This window comes from Electrona antarctica (genome assembly GCF_951216825.1).
Source record: "Electrona antarctica genome assembly, chromosome: 8".
NCBI classification, from domain to species: domain Eukaryota; kingdom Metazoa; phylum Chordata; class Actinopteri; order Myctophiformes; family Myctophidae; genus Electrona; species Electrona antarctica.
This window is the reverse complement of record NC_136789.1, coordinates 3,659,676-3,682,161: the sequence shown is the minus strand read 5'-3', so window position 1 is coordinate 3,682,161 and position 22,486 is coordinate 3,659,676. Positions and strand designations below refer to the sequence as shown.

Sequence of the window (22,486 nt, the reverse complement as noted above, 5' to 3'; positions counted from 1 at the left end):
TTAAATAAATAAGGGTATGGAGGTGAACTGTGAAATGGTTAAGAACATGAAATAATGTAACATTTCATTACATTTGAATAAAATAAAACTATTTTAGAATAATTACATCACCACTAGCATGAACCAAGCAGTGATTGATCACAGGACTCAAGCCCATTTGAGTATGTTGAAGATTTAAGGCTGTCATGGTCGACAGTTGCATGGTAATGTTTGGAAGGCTTTTGACAATCACAGAAAAACTCAAGAGATGCAAAACAGAACTTTTTGTAGTAGCCTACATTTAGAACAAACAAAGAGGTAGGAGCGCACACCAATAGTGGGGAGGTGCTGAACACGGGAGACAAAACTTGTAAAGGAAGGATAGGTCGCACATCTCGTAGTCACGATGCAAAAACCTTCTTTATTGAGACATTTGAGAGATCAACGTTTCGGCAAACAATATGCATGTTGTTTGCCGAAACGTTGGTCTCTCAATAAAGATGTTTTTTGCATCGTGACTACGAGCTGTGTGACCTCTCCTTCCTTTACAAGTAGCCTACATTTACACATGTATTTCCACTCAAATTGGCACTGGTCAAGTTTTTTGTTTGAAATATTTGAACTGACAATCCTACTGCTCCTTATATAGCAGGACATCACTTATTTTATACTTTCAGCCCTAAATGTTGGATGTGCTTTATGCTTTATCAAACATGTAATTGTGAACTTTTGGGATAACTAGGGCACTAGTTAACAACCTTTCTTTGTGTCATGTGCCCCTGTACTGTGTACTTGTTAGGAAGAAAAAAGTTCAGATTATACATGGTAATAAATTATCATTGTATAACAACCATAATATCCACTGGTCTTTGGTGGTGGTATTCGACCGCCTTTCATACCAACTATATCACTTTAACCACAAAACGTTTCCATCTTGGGTATTATTGCTCTATTTTTGGATATTCTCATGCCAATCACAGTTCAGCAGGCTCACAAGCTAATGCTCTTATACATATATGATGCCTTGTGAGGAAACACAAGATACAGGGCCTCTTTTCTCCTCCAAAATAAATCGTGAAAATATTCACATCTTTATAACAGTGCTCATTAAGCTTATTTTATTTGAAACAAGCTGGGGGAAAAGCAATCTCATTGCACTTCAGTAAAGTGTAAAAAAAGGAATACACTGACAGAGAATAGCATTCTGATCCCATAGATCACTACTTACAATAAAGTAATGGAAGAGGTTTCTAGCAATGTGATCGAACACATGGCACAGCCTGATATGTAAATTATACAACTGCTTATCATTGCGCCATTTCTGCGATATAGAGTATCATTATTTTTTGAATAATACAATAAAGAAACAAACTACAGGTCAACCAAAGCCCTGTAAGGGCACGGTCACACTGCACTTTTATTATACCTATGAGGGAGGATTCTGCCAATGCATTTCAATGGGACTGGAGCAGTTTGCTGCCATTTGCGGATTTCTGCAAAAACATAAAAAATTAAATAAACCAATTTCCATTGAAATCCATCCAGAATCCACCCTTTTATAGGTAGAATGAAAGTGCGGTGTGACAGTGCCCTAACGCAATCAAAAAAGTAATGCATCAAACATTGGCAAAGCAATGTTACCATACAAGGCTTACGGGATCTAATTACACGTACATGGCTATGGGTATTTTGAATCGATGCAGTTGCAATTTTGTCTAGATTTAAGACTTACTGTGTAACTGTAATTCATGTATTCATGCTATGCTATGTTTCCAACACAGATTTTCTCTCATTTGTCATTCCTCATCATGGCTGCCATAAAAACTACCCATCTAACTACCATAAAATACAGCCTGTGCATCATGGCCTTTACAAGATTGTTGAAACGGGTTCACAGCTGAGCTGTGAGCAGATGAATGTGTACTTAAATAAATCTCTTATGATATGAATTTTAACCTCCCTTATTAAGGAAAAGCTTTAACTTATGATTGTCAAAATTGGTGTTTCTATTGTGCTTTTTTCGGTTAGGTTGTATAGGAGGAATGAGTCAAACGTAATACTTTCTGGCATGCGGCATGAAATATTATTTCTGGGGTGCAAGTCTCTTGTCACAGTGAATGTGGAGGCAGTTACATTTCCCCCACAACCCCAAACACTTGACTCCCAAGCATGAGGATTAGTGCTGCACGCCACTGCAACAACTTCTCATAACACAAAACCTGAGTTCAATTCATTAACTCCTTCAGCAGCCAACAAACGCCAAGAACCATCGCTACATGTGCCGAGATGTTGAACTGGGAGGATGCTGAGTCATGTTGAACACAATGTAGTTTGACTCGTGCGCCAATCACCACACAGTACCACCTCAGTCATGAGCAGCGCATTTGAATACATTTAACTCAATGAATGAGGGATTTCTTTCTTCTCTCGCTCTTTTTTCATGGCATTAGTGATGGAAGCCAGACATTTTATTTGGATTTGATTTAAAGCAGTGTGGGAAGAGAATAAATATTTGTTCAGAGGTTCAGGGGCCAGTTCAGGGTCAGACGATGGCGGGCCACAGGGCACATGCCTCAGTCCTGCTGTAGCGTTTCCCTCCAGTTGAAGCTGTGATTGGGTCCATGGGTCAGAGGCAAGATGGGTGGATCCACCAGCTGCCACACCCCCGTCTCTCCCACTTCCTCACAAGCACAGAAACCCAGGTAGGGAATCTACAGAAATAAATACAGTGGGTAGATATTGTACATATATTAACTGAGAGCGAGAGACCCCCCTCCCCCCAGTGCAATGTACAGGCAAAATTAGAAAACTTGTCTGGAGTGTCTAGAGATAAATAATGATCAGCTGACTGACCTTCCGAACTACTTGGACAAAGTCCTTGGAGTTCTGAGGGCTGAGGCCTTGCATCTGTCGAGTACAGGCCTCCAAGGAGGAAGCATGGGCCACAATCAGCACAGAATTTCCTGTGTGACGGAAGTAGACACAAAGGCACCAAACACTGTTAGATTACACTATATGTAGAATCGTAGATAACTGAGAACTTACTCTTCACACATATTTTCATACAACAAAGATGATGATAGTAATTGGATTACCAAGGTTTTTGCAATCGGCCAGGATGTCTCTTGTCACCTGGAAGCTCCTGCTGATGTATGTGTCATAGGACTCTGACACTGCTAACTTACTGGCAGGAATATGAGGTCTTCGGGAGGGGATAGAGGAGTTGGCGTTAGAAAACATCTGTTCACTTACAGCTGAGACAACTGAAACCCTGAACCTTATAGCAGTGATTCTCAACGTTCTCATTTTATCCCCCCCAAGGACTTGGCCCCATGTTGAGAACCAGTGCCTTAAAGGGATAGTTCAGATTTTTTTAACTTAAGTTGTATGAAATACCTGCCATTAATATAGTGGTTGCAACTGTATTAATTGATTTGCCGAGTCCTGTGGTGGGAGTTCTGCTCTGGTTTTGGTGAAATATCAAGTAGTTCCGGTCATTTTGTGGGGGGCACTGGGGGCCACGCAGTAAAAGTAAATTAATCCACAAAACTAACGTCATTTGTATTGTTGACCTATTTCTAAAATATTAGTGCAACTTCCGTTCTTTTTTTACCCCTCTATCACACAGAACTATGTTTTTTGTGTCCATATCACTACGCCCAAAAAATAGTTCCATGTGATAGAGGGGTCAAAGTTGAACAAAAGTCGCGCTAATATTTTAGAAATAGGTCAACAATACAAATTACGTTCGTTTTGTGGATTAATTTACTTTTACTGCGTGGCCCCAGTGCCCCCCACAAAATGACCGGAACTACTTAATATTGACCAAAACCAGAGCAGAACTCCCACCACAGGACTCGGGCAATCAATTAATACAGTTGCAACCACTATATTAATGGCAAGTATTTCATACAACTTAAGTTAAAAAAATCTGAACTATCCCTTTAAAGTCTACAGATATTATAATGAAAAGTTATCTTTATGTTTTGATTGAGTTAGTTTACCGGTAGGTTGTGTCCACACTCAGGTTAGCAGCAGCTAGATCAGCTGCAGGGATCCAGATAGGTAAAGCTGTGCCTGAAACCCACTTGGTCCACTCAAACAATCCAGGCTCTAAGCGGATTTTTGTCTTCCCCTCCAGCTGGAGACCTGATAGATATTGTATTTTAGTTTCATGTAAATGTTATTTCTGGACAAGAATAAGATCACAAATAATACCCTCACTATAACAGCAGGAGGGGACCATATCTGTCAAAACTCAAATGGATTTAACAACAAAGAGAGCGAAAGTGGCTAAACCTATTAAAAATGCTGGAGGGTCGTTTGTTTAAAATAAAGAAAGAAAAGATCGTACAGCCCACAAAGAGAGGAATACATGATGATGGTTAATCAGGTCCTACCTTGCAAAATGTTCTGAGCAGTTTGAACACAGCGTAGTGAGGGAGAGCAGTAAACAAAGTCTATTTGTGTGTGGCTCTCCAATAAGGCTTCACCTGTGAGGAGCACATGATCACAAATATACGTATTATTCATGATGAAAGCATTCCAAAAGAAAAACAATTGCCATATCAAAAGCCCATGAAAGAAACTCATATGAAATTCCTTACATACAGTAAAAGCAACTCTTAATGCGTGGCCCCCTGTGCTCCACAAAATGACCGGAACTACCTAATATTTCACCAAAACCAGAGCAGAACTCCCACCACAGGACTTGGGCAATCCATTAATACAGTTGCAACCACTATATTAAGTATTTCATACAGCTTAAATGGTAAAAATAAAATGGTAAATGGTGCATTTATATAGCGCCTTTATCCAAGGCGCTTTACATAGATTGTGCATTACATTCACCCATTCACACACACACATTCATACACCGATTGTGGCGGAAGCCATGCAAGGTACCAGCCAGCACATCGGGAGCAATTTGGGGTTCAGTGTCTTGCCCAAGGACACTTCGACATGTAGCCAGGAGGAGCCGGGATTCGAACCGCCGACCCATGGATCATTGGACGACCTGCTCTACCTCTTGAGCCACAGAACTATCCCATTCTGAACTATCCCTTTAATAAGTCATTTGTTGTGTTTTAACGTTTCTTCATTACTTGCAAGTATATTTTTCAGATTCCAAATTGCACAGTGACTTGTGATGTAATGAAAATATGTAAATGTAAATGATGTAAGTCACTGGTGCATTAATGAATTCCTTTCATTTGTATGATTGAGGAAAGAAGAGGAAAGTAATCCTCCACTCCCAGTCCAGTGCTGGGTTTCCTGTTTTTCTCGTTATTATATTTAACTGTATGTGTAGAAACATTGTTTGCAGCGTGTCGAAGCTGTAGTTTCCCTCTCGCACGCGCACGCGCACATGCACTCTCACACACACACACACACACACACACACACGCACACAATTTCCATGTATCATACATAAATAGTAAGTATTTAAAATGAGAAATTACCAACCTACAAGACGGGCCTGGGTGCAACCAAACACAGTAATCGGACAATCTTTATCATAGTCCCGGTATCCTCCACTTCGTACTGGCAGACTGGGTGGCATGTTTAGATTAGAGCGAACATATCGGCCTGCACAAATAAGGAGACACACAAGATAAAAGAGAAAGAGAGTGAGAGAGACACAGACAGACATAACATACATAACATTAACAAGTAAAAGCATACAGACCAAGGAATTGTGCCCAGACTGGCCGGGGAGCGACGGACAGAGACTTGAGGGATGCGCCTCGCCAGCCGTTGACCCCAAACCCACCACTCAGCCAAAAAGCATAGCTCTACAAGCACCGGCCATCGAAAGCCATCCGTGTCCGCTTTGAGGAGCACTGTGGCCGTCTACTGTGGGCCAGATTATATGGTAGCACACTAGCATTGAATCACTTGCTAACGTCTATATGACAAGCACACATGATATACAAAGTTCTTTGTCAGAACCAGACTGTCTTCTGGTTCTGACATCTTATGACATCATTTCCGTTATCCTGTTCAGTGAAATAATAATAAAGAAAAACAAATTCGGCAATTTCTAACTTCACGTCTGCCATATCGAAATCTGTGACTGCCTATCCAGAGCATGCGAACTTGGGAAGCAAATACGATAGCAAACCAATCACCAATCATCAAAACGTCCTGCGAAATGCCCACATTTTGAAGATACACCCTTTTTTCTTGAAGAAACGCTATTTTTCCACTGGCTAAATGTAGTACTGGTTACCCCAGTCAAATGTAATATGAGAATATACATATTCACAGTAACGTTTAATTTATCGATTTGAATAAAATGTTGATACATTTGTAAACAGAATCATGTCTGTCTCAGACCCACCTTTGGAGTCAAAGCACTGAGCCACCCAGTGTTTCCCAAATACCACGTCCATCCTCTCGCCATGGCGACACACAAACAGACTCCTCTTAGGCAGGGAGGACTGGCTACTTGACCTCAACATCTAAGAAAAAGAATAGAACTCTTGTTATTGCTACAGGTTGCCGTGTTGTGTATTGCACATGGACGGGATACAACTTCCAATGTGCTCCCAGTACTGAAGAAGCCCAATGCATACCGTCATAAACCATATAATAGAGAACAGGGAGATAGCAGTCCGATTGCAATAGCTTTTCTACATACCATATAGGGGAAGGGATATTATACAAAGATAGCACTTTTTTTCCCTTTTTTTCTAATTTTTATCCCATGATTTTGTAACCCATTTTTCACCCCTGTGTCAATTATCTAATGTGATCCTGGGCTCTACACACCCTCCGCCAACCTAGTCCCCATATATGGGGGACATGGGGAGAGCAACGGACTTGAACTCATGCTTCCTTCATGCCTGAGTGTCCAAGTTGCTCCTTTACACCTGACAGGGGGGAGTTTCCCTGGTTGGACGTAGCGCGTGGAAGGAACAGTTATTCCAACCAGTTCCTTTCCCCTCCATCAGGCGCCCCGGCTGGCCAGGGGGAGGCAGTTTAGAGACCAGGATTATTGCATGTTTTTTGTGAGGGTACCTACCCTAGAGGACACGGGGAGAACATGCAAACTCCACACAGAAAGGCCCTTTCGCCAACCCCGCCTCGGGTATGGGCACTGATGACGCGGAGGAGGAAACACGCCGCCAGCACCCACAGCGTCCCGAGCGGGAATCGAACCCAGGACCTTCTAGCTGTGAGGCCACAGCACTACCAACTGTGCCACCGTGCCCCCCATAAAAAAGAAAGATAGCACTTTTAATGGATTTGGTTGGTGTTCAGGGCAATACCCATGATACACTGCGTGAACAGCCAGAGCAGGATGAGTTTAGGCCTTAGTTTACAGATGCACAATTAAGTTTAAGCATGTGTTTGGTGTGGTTATGGTAATGATTTGAATCAAGATTGTGCTTCACTCATCGCTCAAATGCATGCTGGGTATCGTCCTGCTAACCTACCCCTCCTAATGCCTACCCCTATGCACTCTACTGTACCTGGAGTGGTGGACAGAGAACAGTAAGGCTGGGTGGATCTCCAGGGTTCTCAAGGAGACCACCATCCTGCTGTCCATCAAATAACAGTCCAGCCACAGGACTGGCAGCGTTGGATGGAGAGGCACAGTTGAGAAAGGAGTGAGACCTGAGAATGAGACGTACTAATTTCAGACTGAAACGCTTAACCACATAAGCGTTATGTTATACTTCGTCGAATCTACAAGCTTGTCTACAAGCTATGAACATTTCTGAAAAACGAGTTTGATTATTTTCACCCATAATGACTTGCTCAAAACACAGATGCCAGGTTGAAGCAGTTACAATCGTTATTATTACATTTAAAAGTATTGTATTGACAAACAAAGCTGACTGGCCTGTGTTCTTCTTACCCGTGGACCACCCAGGTGTCACACTCATCGGCACGGTTGACATAGTTCTCAGGCAAGAGGCCAGACAGGCCAGAGGCCAGGGAGGTGCCGTACACCCACCCCTCACTAGCGGTGCCCTGCTCCACAGGGGACATGAAGATGAAATCCCCTTGCAACAGCTCCAGCTCATCCTCATTCTGAGGCGCGTACGGGTACATTACTTGCAGCGTCTGGAGAGGACAGCATGTCACTCAGCAGTTGGAACGGGAGAGTTGATGTACATAGTAACCACTTCACCCATTTGATATCATTTGCAAAATATTTTACCTCATGATTAGCAAACCGAATATCCCGAGAGAAGAGCACAGCCAGCCAATCAGAGCCCAAAGAGACATCGATGCTCTTGGCCAACTTCTCCAACACCGTCAAGTGACTTGTCTGGAAATGGTAAGCCAATGTGAGATGGAATTGCTTCTTATTAAGTTCCACATGAACATCTAGACAAAAGGAGAAATGGAGACAGGGAGTCATATAGAGCCATAAAAGTACCTGACCACCTTGGGTACATGGGCTATTGTGTACATGGGTACATTAATTTCACTTAACAAAATACAATAGCTACAATAGTAGTCGGTAGTTACATTGAAATATTTCCACACTTTTGCCCCTTATACTGTCGTCCCTCATCGCGAGAGATCGCCCTCCCTGCCCCACCGTTCCCACTAATTGTGCTTGTGGGAACGGCCATCAGAGATGGAGATCACACAGGTTTCAAACCCCTAGTTCCCCTGGTGGTGGGCACAGGGCAGGCAGTTTACTCATGTGCCCTATGAGAACCATTTTTATTGTAAAATGTAATATATCAGAATTTTGCCATCTTATAAGTGCAGGATAATGCACTGTGAGCTGTACTTAAAATGGAATAATGTGTTTTTATTATTTCTTATTTTCACAACACTAAACATCCTCCCAGTGTACTATCCCTTACGTAGCACCCTCCACCAATAACTCACATTTTTGTCATTGTCATTATAGGTGAAATGTTGTCCAAACTTTTCAACTGATTGCCAACATTTTCAAAAATAACAGATGTACAAGCTTACAACACGTCACTTTAATTGCAACGCATTATAAGCTTGTAGTTGGGATATTTTCCATATTTTTTTAATTAGGGCTCCAACCTGCTTTCGCAGCCGCCTCAGTGGCAAAGTCAGCAGCAAAGGTCTGCAACACCTCAGCCACTTGCTCCTCCACAAAGAGACCAATGAAGTTTGAGGAGGTGTAGAGCTCGAGGGGGAGGGGAACAGGGAAACGGCCCCTCCACTTTCCCACAGTGGTCTGGAGAGCCTCACACAGAGCATCTACCTTTGCATCTGCACACTGACCACAGGGGAGGGAACAGAAACTCAAGAGTCATTATGAACATATTCGGATGGTTAAAATATGCTAATATAACTATATGATAGCTGGATTACTTCTCTTTAGAAGTCGTCGTTTGTGTAAGAATGAGAACCATGTTGGATTGACTAATATGGCTATTTTACTTCCTTTACCCTTTGTCTTGTTCTTTTTCTTACTTCCCTTATTTCTGTCATTCTCCACTATTCTTTAGTGTACATTTATGTTTTCACTTATTGTAAGTATAGACTCGTGGAAGACTAGCTAAGGCCCAAACCACACCAATGATTCGCCATGAAACTCCTTACAACCAAACGGGTACAGGCATCAGTCCCGACACTATTATTGGTCATTAGACAACCTACTAAACCCTAACCTAACCATAACCGCAAGCACGGGAGCAGCGCATGCTCGAGCGGTAGTCTGACCGCTGTTCCCGCGGGTGCGAGTAGTTGCATGTTGCATGAAGTTGCATTGGTGTGACATGTGCTTAAAACTGTTGCACATGCATTTGCATGTTGCATTGGTGTGACATGTGCTTAAAACTGTTGCACATGCATTTGCATGTTGCATTGGTGCGGTTTGGGACTAACAGCGATCAAAATAAATGTAACAAAAATACTCAGATACAGGTATGAAATGAAAACAAACTCTGGGACATTGTAACAACGTAATTATCCTATACCAAATCATAGTATAAAAGTACCAACAAATCAATACTAATTCAGTTCAATATTCTAAGGGAGAGAGAGAGAGCGAGAGAGGAAGACTGACCATGAAGAATTGGCAGATGGTGATGTGAGGGAAAATGTTGTGGGCCTTGTTCTTGCCACAGCTGAGGCGAGACTGCTGCCAGAAATGTGTGAGCTGTTGGAGAAGTGGTCCACTGGGCCGCAAATACAATACATACTCCCGGGGCAATGGGTCATCCAGGAATGGGTCGTCCACATGAGAGAAGAGCCTGGACAAATGGACATGACATGGAAATGTGTAATTGATAGGGATCACTGATAGATTGCCTCAGAGTCCAGCAGAGGGCACCAATGCTATTCAGCTAGTTTAATTACACCTGAACCAATACATTTAATTTTGACAAACGTGTAATATTACACTTCTTTCATGTATAAAATGTATACATGAATGAAGTTCAACATTACACATATACAGCTATACACGAATGTGTGCGATGTCTGTGTGTTCTCACCAATCACAAGCCGCCTGAACATTTTTGCCTCCTGTGGACACCAGAGCTTTCAGCCTGCAGAGAGAACAGAGAGCGATCAAAACACTACAGTAAAAACAAACAAACAAACATACACTGATAACAGGAGGCTCTGAAAGGAAAAGATGGCACCTCTCGTTTTATGGAGATGGAGTTCAAATTTGGAATGATTTCTCACCAGGCATCAGCTTGTGATTTGGCCAATTGACATAAGCTTGTGGAAAAGCACATCCACTGAATATACCGAGTTTCTCTGAACATCAAGGTGGTACTATTATAAGGACTATGACCTAATAATACATACATTACCATTTGATATCCTGTCAATAGATGAAAATTCTGTTAAAAAGTAGCCTATGCCACATTGCTGAATGTATTTGTTAGCATACGTATTTACACGCACCTCGACAGTGGGTGCAGGGCCAATAAGGCAATTATGGAAGGAGGTAAAGAATTACTTTATTGAATTAACAAACGACAACGTTTCGATCTTGATAGATCTTCGTCAGGTATACAGATGCACACATGTTTCATCACTTTTATCCATTCCCCTCAGATTGAGTCCCTACCCCCCGTTGTGTGCCACCCTAGCCCTGAAACATGACTGTCATGATTATCATGCTGCATTGCTGCACCCCGCGTTGTTTAATAAAAAGCATTTTTATCCGAGCGCCCCGGCTACTTTTCTCAAACGGGGTTCGTTTGGGAAATTCACAGTTGCAGGAGCGCACTCGCCTATTAGTCTGTATTGACAGTGCGGTCAGCGTGGCTATATCGAACACATGTGGACATAGACCAATTGAACATTAACACCATGAGGTATATAGGAATAGAGCATGTCAAGACTCCACGAAGGGGTGGCAATGTAGACAACCTCCTACTTAGACGTGAAAGTTATTATATACATACAACATGTCTTCAAAAGGTCTGAATCAAGAAAATGAAATGAGACATTCTCTGTAGCTTCTAGTCCATGCCTTATTCCCTCGATCCATTTAATGGAAGCTGTACCCTCCAAAGAGGTACCTAGTAACAGTGAACTTTGAAAATAGCCTCAGAGAAAAATGAAATTCTATGCTCCTATATTATGGAAAAAGTACCCAAGTGAATTGCTTCTGTGTATCTGCATCCTGAGTCACCTAGAGGGACCCTATATGAACCCTCCTATATCCAACTTGTGTTAGTTATTCTGTATTTATGGTGTTTATGTTCAATTGCTCTATGTCCACACTCATGAGATAATGTGGATTTCAGGTACTGTAGTCTCAACTAGAGAGAAAAAAGGTTTAAAAAAAGGTTTAATTTTATGATGTATTCTGTGTAAATCGTATATATAAGTATCTTTTGTATACTCTGTCACAATTCTGGCTCCTCATGATTTATGAGACTCACCTCACCCTACCTCCTTCCATGAATGTATTTGTTACACATTATAGATTAATGTACTAACCAACCAGATTGTAATCTTCTGCTCTTGTTAACAAGCTGTTAGCACTAGTTATTCTATTAGCGTCGCAGCAACACAGCAACTCTTTTCATATCTGTGTCATTCGAAAGTTCAACATTATTTTCCTTTTATTTATGTACAGGTGAAAACCCATTGAGATCAAGATCTCTTTTACGAGGGAGTCCTGTTCTGGAGCTTTCTTTCCTGAAACAGGGAAGAACAGATTACAATATTCTTAATGAGTGCTCAAAAACTAATTGGTGTCTTTTTATAAAACTTCTGAAATCAAAGGCTGCCTCTCAATGGACTAACTGATTAGCAGTGGTTTTCAACCAGTGGTCTGGGGACCACCCGTGGTCCTTGAGGGGGTTCCAGGTGGTCCCCAGCTAAATGATGGAGAGTTGGTAACCAAATAGACTGTTATAGATCTTTAACTCTAGAGTGTAAAATGATTTTACCATCTCAAGAGTTCATTTATTGTTAAACATCTGCATTACTTAATTTACAAGAAGTCTACACAATTAGATAATGTAGAAGAATGATCAACGTTTGCCAACAGCATGGAATTGTGGACAGAATCTTATCCAACGACGACAAAATATTCTTTAGTTTTGGGTCTGAGAGGCTAAATCTCATCAAATGGTGGTCCGTGGCTCAAATGCAGAATACATAATGGGCCTTGATATGAAAATGGTTGAAAACTACTGGATGAGAGAGCTCTGGCATGATTTGATATCCCGGAGTATCACATGACTAATGCTTTCAGGCCTTCTGAAACACATCCATTACAAGGAATAGTACTGTTCTCAAACTTTTGAATACAAGGGAATCCCCAAATTGAGAGAAGGGAGAAAGGGAGAGAGAGAGCGAGAGAGAGAAATGTATTTGGCCGCGGAAATATTTTGTACCAGGGACCTGTATACAAGATTTGTGTTGTTAAATAGTTTTTCAAAATGTTTCAAGATTTGGTTGAAATAGCAGATATACCAGCTCAGAACGCATCGCGATGTGATGAGTTGTGAGCTTATAGATCGGCTGAAGACTGGCTACCACTATGGCACAGCAACTCTACTTTCTCTCCTCACCTTGCCAATAGCCAAGTGGTGTTGTTATATTAAAGTGTCTATTAATCAAAGAGCTGTTAAGCACTTTGATGCAAAGATAACCTCCACACCCAGATCAGTAAATCATAAAGGGTTCATTCATAACATGCACAGTGCACACTAATGGACAGAACTCAATCCCCATCCAATGATAATTGCATGGTGAAGTAGACTAACAAAGGTGATGGATGTCTGCTCACTTACATGGCCTTGGCAGGTTAGCTAGCTAGCTACACTCGATCTGTCCTCACCTCAACCAACGTTTTCTTGCGTACCTTTATTTACAATTACTAGTAGCATATATATGCTTTAGTCTGTGAACCCAAAGAGTAAAGAGGTTGATTTCCACTCCTGGTTGATTCAATTGCAATATTTTATAATTATATCAATAACTCCAAGCAAAGTCACGCTAACATGTATAACTGTAGTAACATTTACTAGGCATGTCTGTGTGTTTCTCAAAACCTTTGTACATGTATAATTTATTAAGGGAAAACAATGTTCAGCAATCACCAGACATCCATCAGTGAGGAGAGAACAGTGTTGTGCCACTCTGATGTTCACATTGAATGAACTATTTTTAAATCTACCCCACTGACAGGGCCCTAGATACAGCAAAGTCTGCTAACCCTGGGGCACTGCGCCCTGCTAGAGCTACACATGTTAGATAGGAAAGCCCTGGCCATGACACCCGACCAGATGGCTCACCCAGTTTCACTCAATGCAAAATAAACCACCCCATATGCAGGCCACACTTGAATAATACGGACAGAATACACACGTTGTGACGTTCAGATGACAGACTTTAAAACTTGTCCAAATCTGCAGATTTGTTTTTAAAAGGGAACATTTTTATATTCACTTTAGTATCCATAATCTAGATCATGCCAGATTATAGACACTAAAGTCTACAGGAGTAAAAGTAGCTGATGTTATTTAATAACTGTATTACCAGAATACAGCTGTGACTAACAACAAACATCAGAAGAAGATTGTATTATAAGATTGGATTGATTGCTTATTGCGAACGCAGTGATTGCGAACGCAGTGAGCATTTACTATGAGACCCAGCAGATCACGTCTGTGTGTGTGTCTGTCTGTGTGTGTGTCTGTGTGTCACGCTGTAACACCACCCGCCCACCACCAGAGGGCGCAGCTGTATCACACACAAAAACACACATGCACACACGCACGCACGCACGCACGCACACACACACACACACACACAAAACTTAACTTAAAAAAAAACTTAACAACACGCACGCACGCACACATACACACACTAAAAAAATAACTTGAAAAAACATTTAATTTAAAAAAACTTAACTTAAAAAAACCCTTAAAAAGTACGTAATTTATTCTAATTGTTGTTATTGCAATTTACGAGCTGCGTTCGCTTCCCGCGTTTGCGCGTCTTACTTGTAGTACACACATACTACAAAATGTACAAATATAATACTTCGACAGCCTAAACGAGATATGCCGCCAAGCCATTGAGAATGAGAAACCATGAAATAAATGAGAAACAGTGATGGACAAACTGCCCTAAATAAGTATGTGTCTAACCCATAGGCCTCTCCTTGGCTCTACACAGTAACTGAATGATTTCTTTATAAAGTGCATTTCCTGTTCAAGGCCAACCAAGGATAAAATATTTGGAGTGAATGATGTGAGGGAAATCTTTCTGGATCAGGAATAACTCTAAAGCCTAATTTATGATTTTGGAAGAACAAAAAAGCATATGCTTAAAACATCAACAACAAAACAATTTGATTTGTTTCAAATTAAAGCTTCTATTTAATCTGTAAGCAATTATTGAATCTTTTATTCCACCTCCACTTCATAACTGCAAACAGGCTCGTTTCAACATCAAATTGTGCCTTTGTCATCATGGCCGTCTGTCTGATGCATTGCATGTTTCAAAGAATGAATTAAAAGCAGTGTAATCGCTTTATTAGTTCCTTATTACACGCAGGGCAACATTCTGTTACTCAAGGTCAAACAGTTTTTTACACTATCAGCATAAACCTGCTGCTATTTAGATTGATTCCACTAGAAAAAGAGTTTGATTTCACTGTACCCTATCAATATCTGTTACATAAATTACTACGCTTTCACTACTAGACATTGATTGAATTCATAGATTACCCTAGTAAAAACAATAGCAATAGAAATTGCATGGTGGTACCCTGTGATAGATTGTGCCTAAGGATTGTCTGCATTGGATACAACCATGTCAAACTATTATAGAGCAACACTCATGTGCATGTAGGCTATGCAACAATACACACACAGCTCCCGAAGGCCTCTCCTCAACTCAGCTCTATGGGGAAATACCAAATACACATTTCCTGTTTACAAGCCGACAGCAAGCACACATCACTAACCACTTATCACACTAACAGCACAGCGAGGACTGCTAGTGTGCGAAACTGAACTGGACCGTTGACCGTACACTCTCAGCAGAGGCCTCTCAGCAGAGGAAACACTGGTTCCAACCCAGTGGTCAGCTATAAATGGGCCTGGTGAACTCACACACAAAGTCAAAGGGAAGGCAAGGCACTTCTGCTTCCACTATTTGTGGGTTTTTTCAATGACTAATGTGAGATCAGGCTAAAATGGTTATGAATAACACAGGACTGCTCTCTGACTGTATGGTAAATATTATATGACCCCTCATACAGTATACAACAGTACCCAGAATTTGTTACTTGCGAAAGAAAAAGAAAAATATGTGCGTGTGTGTTAGGTTGTGCACAGGTGGTGAAAAACAACCATGCTGTTTTCGTGCTCAGACACAGCCAGACAGCCAGCCAGCCACCCACCCACACACACACATAGCTCCGTAAGGGAGTGGTTGCACCACTGGTGGTTGTGAGAGATTTCATGGAATATTTGTACATGGCACCATTACAGAAAAACCCAGCTCTTTGAAATAAGTTAATTAAATTAGTGATTTAGTCAGTTAGTTAGGTCAGTCAGTAAGTCAGTTAGATACTGTAACTTGATTGTTGTTACTGGGGGGAAAAAACTGAATTAGTAGAATTACATGAACTGTCAAAAAGGTGAACTTGCTGTTGCGCCAAAAGGTCCAAACGTGTCAGCTTTAAGCCAGTGCCGTGAAACATTGCTGACTACTGAAGAATCCTAAGTAGCATTACACAGACAAATGCATATGGCATGGATTCTATTGCTTTCTATTTACCTCTCCATGGCAAGGTAGTGACCCAAATATTGATGCCAGAAACAAGACTACAGACCTAAGAAGAGTGATAGAACTACAGTATATAGTCCTATTATAGCTATATTATAGCATTCTTCAGCATTTCTGTAATGTGCATTTATGTATTATTGCGTCTTTCTTCTGCTAATGGCTGCTGAAATAAAGACATTTCTAATAAGGGATACATTGTAATGAAATCGTTAATGGAATCAAACAGCCAATACGACCAATATGCCCATATATGGAGATTTCTGTATCTGTCAGTTCTTGTCCCTTTTATGCACATACTGTATATGGAGATTGCTGATGTTATCAGTATATGCCCTTATATGGGCATGCCCCCTATGAAGCTGACTGATTGAATTATTTGCACCTGATGGATGCCATGACAACACATTAAGGTTAGACAACACATTCCATATTTGGGCCTAGCTGCAATGGGAACCCTGGTTATGGTGGTTATGGTCCACCAGCAGTGCGTTGCATTTAGCAACACTAAAAAAAATGTTTTGTCTCAGGATTTGCATAACCATTTTCTCTACTGATGCTGCAATGTTAAATTATAACTAAATATACGGTGTCATGGGTCATGAAGGAAATGTGTAATAGAGTGTTGCAGGCCCGCCCCCTACCAGGGCCCAGGAAATTATTCTCCGTTCATTTTCCTCATAGACATTTCAGAAAGTATTTATTTAAAGACGTTTACGCCGCGGACAAAGCCAACTCTTGTCGTGACAAATCATGACAACAAACACAATTTTTCGGGCCAAACAAAGAATTAGAAAGTAGAAAAAAACCGCAGGTTACAACACTTTTTTTGTTGTTTTTCTTCTATGTAATTATTTGTTTGGTCCAAAATATTGTGTGTGTTGTCATGATTTGTCACGACTCGAGTTGGCTTCGTACGATGCTTAAAAGGTCTTTAAATAAATACTTTTTGAAATGTCTATGGGAAAAATGCATTGTGATTCATTTCCTAGGCCTGGCGTAGTCATGAAAGGGGGCGGGACTGCGACGCTCTATAGTAGTTGGTCTAACTCATGGGTCATGGTTTACCTTGTTTGAGTAGATTGGTCCAATTACTAATCATTGTGGGTGGGTCTCACCTGGTATATAAGGGAGGCGTGTGGAAATGTTTGGGAGGGATCCTGCGTGGAAAATGTTCAGTTTTGCTTGAGACTAACAAAGGAGACAACTCCAGGGGAGAGCTGGCCTTCCAGGAAGGCATAGCCTGTTTTCAGTTTCTTAAGTTCTTGGTTTGTTGTTTTTCCTTAGTTTAGTTGTCAAGTGTTCATTTCTTACTTTCTGTTATTTGAAAGTGTATTGTTGATAAGTCTTTATTCTGGAATTATTGTTTTGTTTGCCTGCACAGTCAAATCCAGAATGGGTCGTTCACTGTGTTTTGAGGTAAATAAAATACCAAAAAAGATCTACATTCTTGGACTGTCGATTCTTGGAGCCTTGGCCGTTCGGGCGACTTTACATGTGGTGGCAGCGGAAAAAGAAGAAAAGACAGTCCAGAATGCCTACAAAGCAACATCACCAGCAGCAGAAAGCCATACTCTTGGAGGAAGAGGGTGCCACAGGGGGAGCTGTCGAGGAAGGCTTCCAGCCCATGGGGGACACATGCCACTTCCCAAGAGGCAAGCTTTGCCAACCACATCAAGCTGGTGGAGCCGTTTCATCAGGTCCAGACTGAGGGACAAGGGTACAGAGAAGGTGAAGGAGAGGCAGCAGTTCAGTGGCCTCAATCTCCGGATCGCCCAGCTCCAGTGGACATGGAGGCACCGGGGGGCGGGCACAGCCAATGCGCCTGCTGGGGAAGCAGTGTCACTGTCTACTGGTTCATTTGTGAGGTGAGAACTGTAGTGGTCTTCTTTTGAGGACGCCACAGGGGGCGTCATCGGAAGGGGGGTGAAATGTCACGGGGCAACCCGTGCCCTATAGACACTAGAAGACTCCACAATGTGAAACTGAACATTACAAACGCACACTGCACAGCTGCTTCCATGAATTGACTGTCATCAAGCTCCTTGGAGGTGTGGCTATGTGTAGCATCATATACTTATCTGTGTTGCCTAACATGCTATCAACATGTGTTGTGTTTGATGTGATGCCTTGGAAAACATTCACTCTATGAAGGAAATGTGTAATTGTATAGTTGGTGTAACTCATGGGTCATGGTTTACCTTGTTTGAGTAGATGGGTCCAATTACTAATCATTGTGGGTGGGTCTCACCTGGTATAAGGGAGGCATGTGGAAATGTTTGGGAGGGAATCCTAAGTGGAAAATGTTCAGTTTTGCTTGAGACTAACAAAAGGAGACAACTCCAGGGGAGAGCTGCCAGGGCCTTCCAGGAAGGCATAGCCTGTTTTCAGTTTCTTAAATTCTTGGTTTGTTGTTTTTCCTTAGTTTAGTTAAGTGTTAATTTCTTACTTATTACTTACTTGTTATTTGAAAGTGTATTGTTGATAAGTCTTTATTCTGGAAGTATTGTTTTGTTTGCCTGCACAGTCAAATCCAGCATGGGTCGTTCACTCTGCAGATCTACATTCTTGGACTGTCGATTCTTGGAGCCTTGGCCGTTCGGGCAACTTTACATACGGTAACACTTGAATTACAGTATGTAGTTAGATTTAAAAAGGACTAAATAAATTACAATGTTCTTGATCAGACCCATGCATCATGATCAGACCCTAATGCTGGATAGGACTCGGAAGGGAGTCCTGAGTTGGTGTTGGCTAGCCTGTAGGTATCTGGAGAACTCACCAGTTTACCAACTCGCCGCGATTTAGTGCATTTAAATTACATTGAATTGAGAGAGAGGATAGTTGTTTAGCGTCAACACTAGAGAAAGTAGGAATGCTAAAAGTTTAAATACAAAAGTACCGAAACAATGTAATTCATTAGTAAACGATATCCTGAAATGGTAGGCCTACTTATCATTGGTATTCACATACTCACCTTTTTATCATCATCTAGCTGACCATTTAATTGCACAAAATAATTTGATCACTTTGGAAATGAACTATAACATCTGTGAGTTTGACATACTACACTGATGAAGACAGCATAACGATGAAGACATTGATGAAGAATGTTTGCAGTTGTTATACAGTTGACTAAGCTTAGGTACCATCAAACTCTTCACAGAAATATGTAGTTAATAAGTGATGGATTGTTTTTTAATTTCTGCTAACTTATCTGTTTTCACAAACAAGTTTGTCATCATCCCAGACTAAAATGTAATGGTATCTGCCCAACACTGTGAGCTGTTGGGTAGAATATATAGGCTACTGGGTTTGCTTTTATGACCGGCTTCTCACCATACTCTGGAAACGAAAAGAAGAAGACAGTGACACACGAAAAGAAGACAGTGACACATCGAAAAACTGTGTTTGAATTGTCATGGTCTCTGCTGAATGCAGGCTAATCTATACTGCAGCAAGTGTGCACCATGGTGCGAAGGTGTAAATTAGTTTCTACTTTTCCAACTTGCCTCGAACCACAACATCCCACACAACAATCCCTCCAGCAGCACAGGGAGGGAGTAGACACTATCTAGCTAGCTCCCATCTGATTAGACCAGTCAATTCCTGAATGATTCAGCAGGAATTCCTCCCATACAACAGAAGGGCTTTTTGTAATAGTGTGTGTGTGTGTGTGTGTGTGTGTGTGTGTGTGTGTGTGTGTGTGTGTGTGTGTGTGTGTGTGTGTGTGTGTGTGTTTTTCATGGTTCCTATAGTTCAGGCAATCCCCAAACACAATGTGACTCTTGTCCCCTGAAGCTATGACAAGCCAAGCCTCTGATATTTCTTATCTCATACAGTGTGGAAAGTGAAGTTATGTTTTGCCTCTGTGAGCGTGTGTCATGAAAAGAATGTTATGCCAAAACACACTCTGAAAGTGCCGTCTTAACTGATTACAGATTACCTGTAAAGTTATAAACTATTAATAACATATATGCGGCAGCAACTGATAACTTGTTCTTAGGTTTATTCGTAGAATGAATTGTGTAATTTTGAGTATCCAACATCTGTCGCGGTGAATGAACTCGGTAAAATAACGTTTCCAGCCATGGTGAGACTTCATGCGGTTATCATATGCTGTTTGACAGATTCGAGAGAACAGTGTATGAGAGTGGTATCATCAGAAAAGTCAATGGATCAAATTCAAGTCATGTACTGCAGGGTTCCCCAATTAATTTTCCTCGAGGGCCATAGGGGGCGCTCCGCGGGCCGCAAATGGCCCGCGGGCCGCCTATTGGGGAACCCTGATACTGTATACATGAACCCGGAGTTGTTTTAATGCAAGACTACTGATATGACAGGCACTATGGCTTGAAATGTATATGCAAAATTATGCAGTTGTATTTACAGGTTTATAAATGATCAGTTCCATTTTCTAATACGGTTCTGCTAATAATTAGATATTTAAGAATCTACTATGCTTTACATTGGTTAAATGGCATTGTATTGAAAACAGTGTGGCTACTGAGCACACTGTGCTGTCATTTTCATATTCAAATTGTGCTTTAAGTATGAACAGCATGCACTATTTATCACAAAAGCTACTTGTTTGTATTCCTCAATTAATATTATATTGGTGACCAACAAAGGTGTACTGAATTGATATAGCTAGTGTACTACAAGTAACAAAGACATGAATCATGAAAGTGTTATAAAATCAATTAAGGAGAGGAACATCTTCATACAGTCACCTGAATGGTGCTGCCTTTCAGTGTTTATTTTTTATTTTTTGCAGCTGCCAGTATTTGCCAATTCTATTTCCGTAGGCCACACTTCATGTCCAACCACAGGGTCGGCCACAACTCAAGAACATTTCAACAAAACTGAAAAAGAGATATTGCTCCATCCAGAAGACCATGACTTGCATGGTCTTCTGGATGGAGCAATATCTCTCAACTATGCCACACTGCCACTGACTTAGTACAGTTAGACAGTAGTTACTTCTGCTATAGACTCACTCATGCAGTTGGTGACTTGGTGTTTGACAGATGCCACTACAAGTCAAATATGCAAGAGGAAAGACCCAGGTCCAGTTATTGTATTCCATTTGCCATTCACTGTTCCTAGCACAGGAAAAGACTTGCAGACATAACGTTGAGCACTGGAACCGGATTCAGTAGAGTGCAGTCAGTCCCTTCCCAACTTTGTTTGGAATAACTATCAAGAATCAAGAATCAGACAGGTTTGTTCATCATCCATCCTGCATGCATGGTTTCTCACTCTCACTGTCATACGATGAAACCATCTGTTGAGGAGTATGTGAATATCCTATGCAGGGTTGAAGGTAGATGTTTTATCTTGAATAGCATTAGTTGGTAAGAGAAAAAAAACCCCACTTGCACCAGTTAACATATTAGCACTTATAGAGCCAGAAACGTGCTTTGTAATATAGCACACAAAAAAACTCCCTGATCCACCCACACATAAACACCATCATTAACATCAGTGATGTTATTATTATTAGGATGTTATTATTATATTTTTATTTAAACTATAGGCAAAATGTGATGATCCTACCTAGACTATATGAGTATTGGCAGCTGGATACTCATACTAGCATCATACTACCCCGGAAAGAGAGGATAATACTCACGCCCTGGTCTTTGGAAAGCCCATAGACAGCAGCACGTCCAGCGTAGACCCATGTTTGATGGTACCTGGTCGGTTCTGACGCTGTCTCCGCGGAGTCACTTTGGAGTACAGATCTTCTTCTTTAGCTGCCATAACTCAGATTTCCAGTGGCATTTCACTCTTCGGGTCCACAGTTTGTTTATTTTCAGAAATCGAAAAATGTGGAATTCAACACGGGCTTATTTGGCGTATTATTAAGCGGAAGAACCTACTAGACACACACGCCAACCCCTGGGAAGAAAAGAGCATGTTTTTTCTTTGCCAAAAGGTCTGAACATAAATAAGCTGCCTCCTCCAGATGACTCGCACATTAAAGCCAAAACCATTAGAAGGGGGTCAGCCATCGGAAGTCACTTTTGCTCTTTCACCCATCGCCGCGATTCACATTCCCCGACCGCGATGAAAATGTACGGTTCCTACTAGTCCCTGGCATCCGGTATTCTGAACTAAATAGTCAAATGTAACCATACTTCCTTTCCTCAAGAATGTCTTATTTATGAATGGACTTTGAGTGAACGACGATTCAGCCCGTAAAAGGTTTGCAGTGCGAACAGCGCTGCCCCACCCCCTTTGTTTAAAGGGACAGTATCCTACAGTGTAGGACTAG

The 22,486-nt window shown here is 41.4% G+C and overlaps 1 protein-coding gene across 1 annotated transcript; it reads right to left on the bottom strand.

The window, feature by feature from the left end:
* Positions 1 to 1,331: 1,331 nt before the first annotated feature.
* On the bottom strand, positions 1,332 to 22,364 carry ubash3ba (ubiquitin associated and SH3 domain containing Ba). The gene is made up of 14 exons (XM_079507643.1): positions 21,842 to 22,364; positions 10,428 to 10,481; positions 9,998 to 10,184; positions 9,007 to 9,205; positions 8,153 to 8,322; positions 7,847 to 8,055; positions 7,458 to 7,602; positions 6,323 to 6,443; positions 5,446 to 5,568; positions 4,380 to 4,472; positions 3,984 to 4,128; positions 3,075 to 3,181; positions 2,833 to 2,942; positions 1,332 to 2,690 (listed from the first exon to the last, which is right to left on the bottom strand). The coding sequence occupies exons 1-14, from the start codon at positions 21,970 to 21,972 to the stop codon at positions 2,553 to 2,555; spliced, it is 1,932 nt and encodes a 643-aa protein (XP_079363769.1). The 5' UTR covers positions 21,973 to 22,364; the 3' UTR covers positions 1,332 to 2,552.
* Positions 22,365 to 22,486: the final 122 nt, after the last annotated feature.

Coding starts and splice junctions, on each gene's coding strand:
- ubash3ba (XM_079507643.1), bottom strand. CDS start 21,972: ATGGCAGCTAAAGAAGAAGATCTGTACTCCAAAGTGACTCCGCGGAGA. Junction 10,482..21,841: donor GGCTTTCCAAAGACCAGGGC/GTGAGTATTATC, acceptor TTCTCTCTGCAG/GCTGAAAGCTCTGGTGTCCA. Junction 3,182..3,983: donor AGTGTGGACACAACCTACCG/GTAAACTAACTC, acceptor CCCCTCCCGAAG/ACCTCATATTCCTGCCAGTA.